General features: G+C 36.2%; 1 protein-coding gene across 1 annotated transcript in view; it reads left to right on the top strand.

The window, feature by feature from the left end:
• The window catches only part of LOC144960376 (uncharacterized), a 50210-nt gene that overhangs the window by 42803 nt on the left and 2407 nt on the right, over positions 1-5000 (top strand). The window contains exon 8 of the mRNA XM_078893459.1: positions 2838-2910. Within this exon, the coding sequence (XP_078749585.1) occupies positions 2838-2910 (73 nt within the window). The remainder of the gene's footprint in view (positions 1-2837; positions 2911-5000) is intronic.

Raw genomic sequence — 5000 nt, 5'->3', positions numbered from 1 at the left:
CTTTACTCACATTCTCTCACCGTATTCAGGTGTAAAATGAGTACCTGGCCGTTAACAGCGTTGTCTTTGTCGGAAAAATTGTAATATCGCCTAACAGGCGTCATGTCTCGTCCTACATGTTAAATGTTGCTGTTGACCAGGGACCCCTTGTAAAGCGCTTTGGGCACGTTAAGTGGATATTGCGCTATATAAAAGCTCAATTTTTTAAATTTTTTTTATAAGCTGACAAAGCATGACACAGATCATGACAATACATCACATTATGTTAATTTCTTTCAACCCTGAATTCGCATTACCGTCACAAAATGGCTGACACTTGATTGAAGCTGCATGAGAGTGACAAGCTAAGACAAAGTGACATTCGGATTCTACGCAGAATCTCAATTCAACCCCCTCCCCCCCCCCCCTTTTGGGCCAATTTAATGTTCTGATGAAATAAATGATACCATTGGTAAAGTTATAGTACTTTTGTAGAAAATAGGACTGGATTCATAAATAGAGGTGCCTAAATGAGTCAATAAAATGGAGATAAAGATAAAGGGAGTAAATCTGACTCATGAATGAACAACACAACTGGACTGGATTACATTAATATTTTTGCCATTCAAGACCGGTCGCACTGTGCGGCCATTGGCCAGTAGAACATATTCTTCTCTGGCCGCACAATGTGACCAATGGCGCTGAAAGGGAAAAAGGGGGAATTGCAAGCTAAGGAAAAGGTGGTTAGGTGTCTCATTGGTGAGAATGTCTCTTCTTGTCACAAAAGTCAAGAACATTTAGGTGTTGTCAATTTATGGATGGATTGGACACACGCTTAGAAAGAATGACTCCACTATAACAAAGAAAGTATTGGACTGGAACCATCAGGGCAGAAGATCAAGGGGAAGGCCACGAGGAACATGGAGAAGAATTAAAGAAGCTGATATACAGAGAAGTAGTAAGACCTGGAATGAGATAAAAAAGTTGGCTCAGGATAGAGAAGGATGGAGACTGTTTGTCTGTGGCCTATACCCTGACCCAGGGTGAAAAAGGCAATGATGATGATTATGATGAATGTATGGGTGGGTGATAGTGACCGTTGAAAGTCCTAATTACTATGTTGTGTCTTTGGGTATAGCCCTTGGTTTGAATGAGGATTTGGCCTTAGGCAGGGACGGATATTGTCGGAAACTTAGTACACAAACGATCAAGGGTCTGTTTCTTTACTTACTGATCATAACAAGAAATTAGCAATAATAATCTTGAATCAAACAAAGGAAATAGATATTTGTTTTCAAGAAAGGAATATTTAAAAAACCATATAATTGTTTGTACATTAATTTACTCAAAATTCCACCGATTGAATTTGCCAGATAACGTCGTTGAGTATTTTGTACGAGAGCCGTTAGCTTGCATCAAGTCCTGTATTCGGTGTCTCATTAATGATATTAATGCATGGATATATTTTTCGGTTAACTCGTTCAAAATTTTATTCGACATTGCAAAGATCTGCATTCAACGCGAGTCCACGAGACTTACGGGCTCGTTTCACCAAACTCCACGCGTTACTAACAGGCTGATACTTGACCATGGCAAAGTCTGAATATTGTATGTGGTGTACAATGTGACTGAAAATGGACATCATGTCCTAATGGAATGTCCAAGGTACAACCAGTTGAGAAGGAACTTCTGGCCTGACCCAACCCCATACTCAAAGAAGCTGTACGGCAGTGAGGACGACCTCAGGACCACTGTGGGCTTCATTCACCAGACCGGACTGGCCATGTGACGTGACGGAAACGAAGAAGAAGAAGACGTATGCGGTGTACAAGAAAGTCTTGAGTGATTTTGACCCTGTGAGGTGGGGGGGGGGGGGGTGTTGTCCTGCATAAACAGATCAATATCATAGACATTCTTTTCCAAGAGAAGAATGACGCACGTCGAAATATTTGCTGAGTGAAATCTTGTGCTTGAAGGCGTCCGGTAATTTTGATGAGCGGTGCTTTCTTATTGCCCAAAATACCACCCCAATAAGTAACCACACCGTATCATCGATTTTTGACAATTTTAACATTGATTTCACCATCATCATCATTATCATCATCATCGTCATCTTCATCATCATATTATTCATATTTTTATTATTATCATTATTATTATTATTATTATTATTATTATTATTATTATTATTATTATTATTATTATTATTATCATTATTATTATTATTATGATTATCATTATTATTATTATTATTATTATTATTATTATTATTATTATTATTATTATTATTATTATTATTATTATTATTATTATCATCATCATTATTATTATCATTATTATTATCACTATTATTATCATTATTATTTTCATGCAAGGAGATGTTAAACCAGTGTTGTTTTTTTCATACGGAACTGAAGATTAAAAAAAACAAACTTCTTTTAAATTACTTCTTTCCTTACTTATACTGATACGCTTTTACGCACATAATTGTTTATTACATATTAGACATGGTTTAATCAATAGAAATCATGTATAGGGAATGAGATTAGTGGAAGAGTAGCGTCCCTTGATTGGACGTCACCTTACAGAGAGAACGTCAACTTAAAGATCGCTGAGAAACTATTTAACTAACCGCGCGGTTTCACAGGAAGCGAGGACCAGAGACGCATGCGCCAACCATAGTGACGTTCTCTCTCTAATAACTTCTTCGCTGGTGAGGTCCAATCAAGGGACGCTACTCTTCCGCTAATTTCATTCCCTATTTAAATCTTGTATTTCCTATGTAATTTATAGGGTCACCACATCTTCCGCTAATCTCATTCCCTATTTAAATCTTGTATTTCCTATGTAATTTATAGGGTCACCACATTGCCAAAGCAGTTCGTTACAGCAGAGATTTCCAAGATCCAACAACGTACAATGCCATAAAAGGTAATAAATACCAAAAGATACTTTGATTAGTTTTCAGTTGGCTTCCTAGCCAAAATCTGATATTTTCTCTCTCCAGAATGGTGAATGCATGGCTGTACTTTATGAACATTAGTGCAATTCTAATATAGATACTGAGCGCTTGGCTAAGAAGCTCATAACATTGCCACCCGGAAGTATAACGGACCAACACACAAAACTGTGCGTATCCATGAACGTTTATAGTCAGGTTAATAAAGTTCAGTGAGCATTACTCATAAACGCGGATAGCAAAAAACAATAACAAAGACATGAGTGACGTCATCTTCAAACTATGTATAGATACCATGAATACTGTTATGGACTTGGTTTAACATTGTTCTAATGAGAAATATTTTGAATTGGTTTGAGAGTATTTCCGTTTATTTTATTATGAGACAATAACAACTATAGGGAATGAGATGGGCGGAAGAGTAGCGTCCCTTGATTGGACATCACCCATAGTCTGTGGACGAGGGACGAATGCGTCCAATCAAGGGACGCTACTCTTCCGCTAATCGCATTCCCTATACATTGGAGTGTTTTCTTTAGCCATACGATACCAAGATTCAAGTCGTAAACATTTAATCAGAAGTAGTTATGTAGTGCGGCTATGTGGTCTAATGGTATGACACTCGCTTTCAATCTGAAGGCCCTGGGTTTGAGCCTCGCGCATAGTTGAGTCCTTGGAAAAGGCTCTTTACTCACTTTCTCTAACCGTACTCAGGTGTAAAAGTACATGGCCGTTAACAGCGCAGTCTTTGTCCGAAAAATTGTAATATCGCCTAACAGGCGTTATGTTCCGTCCTACATGTTAAATGTTGCTGTTGACCAGGGACCCCTTGTAAAGCGCTTTGAGCACATTTAGTGGATATTGCGCTCTATAAAGCTCAACTATTTTTTTTAGTTGCCATATAATATTGTCAGATACTATAGGAATCACAAGAAAGTTTTTGTCAGATTATTCTGTGAATCATCAATTTGAAGTTCGTGTCAAATTTTGCTGTGAATCATCAAAAAGAAGATCATGTCAAATTCTACTGTGAATCATCAAATAGAAGATCATGTCAAATTCTACTGTGAATCATCAAATAGAAGATCATCTCAATTTCTGCTGTGAATCATCAATTACGAGATCGTGTCAAATTCTGCTGTGAATCATCAATAAGGAGATTGTGTCAAATTCTGCTGTGAATCATCAATGAGAAGATCATGTCAAATTCTACTGTGAATCATCAAATAGAAGATCATGTCAATTTCTGCTGTGAATCATGAATTAAAAGATCGTGTCAAATTCTGCCGTGAATCATCAATAAGGAGATCATGTCAATTTCTGCTGTGAATCATCAATCACATCTTGTTTTCTGATACGGTTGTAAATTGACAATTAGAAAAATTGCTGGCAGATGTTTGTGAATCATCAATTTGAAGTTGCTATCACATTCTGTTTTGAATCACCGATGTATCATTTCTTTCACATGTTATTTTATATCATCAATTTAAAGTTGCTATAATACTAAATGCTGTCTTGAATCATCAATTTAAAGTTACTATACTACTAAATGCTGTCTTGAATCATCAATTTAAAGTTGCTATACTACTAAATGCTGTCTTGAATCGTCAATTTAAAGTTGCTATACTACTAAATGCTGTCTTGAATCATCAATTTAAAGTTGCTATACTACTAAATGCTGTCTTGAATCGTCAATTTAAAGTTGCTATACTACTAAATGCTGTCTTGAACCATCAATTCGAAGTTGCTATCATGTGTTGTTTGGTATCATGGATTATAAGTTACTAGTATTGCTGTCTTGAATTATTGATTAAATGTTGCTTTCATATGATATTTTTAATCATCAATTAAAGTTTGCCACCGTCTAAAGTCTTGAATCATAAATTACAAGTTGCTTTCACGTGCTGTTTTGAATCATTAATTTTCAATAGCGATTAAACGACATTTCAAATCATCAATTAGAAGTCGATTTCAAAAGCTACCGATATTCTCAAAGTGAAATGCTTGGTAAAAAAGCATTATGTGTTGTAGGATAAACTTACATTTTTATGAGTATTGTACA

The sequence above is a fragment of the Berghia stephanieae genome, chromosome 15, assembly GCF_034508935.2.
Source record: "Berghia stephanieae isolate SIO BIC M18660-M18661 chromosome 15, UCSD_Bste_1.3, whole genome shotgun sequence".
Taxonomy (NCBI): domain Eukaryota; kingdom Metazoa; phylum Mollusca; class Gastropoda; order Nudibranchia; family Aeolidiidae; genus Berghia; species Berghia stephanieae.
The sequence above is the reverse complement of the archived record's forward strand: the minus strand, read 5'-3'. Positions and strand labels throughout refer to the sequence as shown.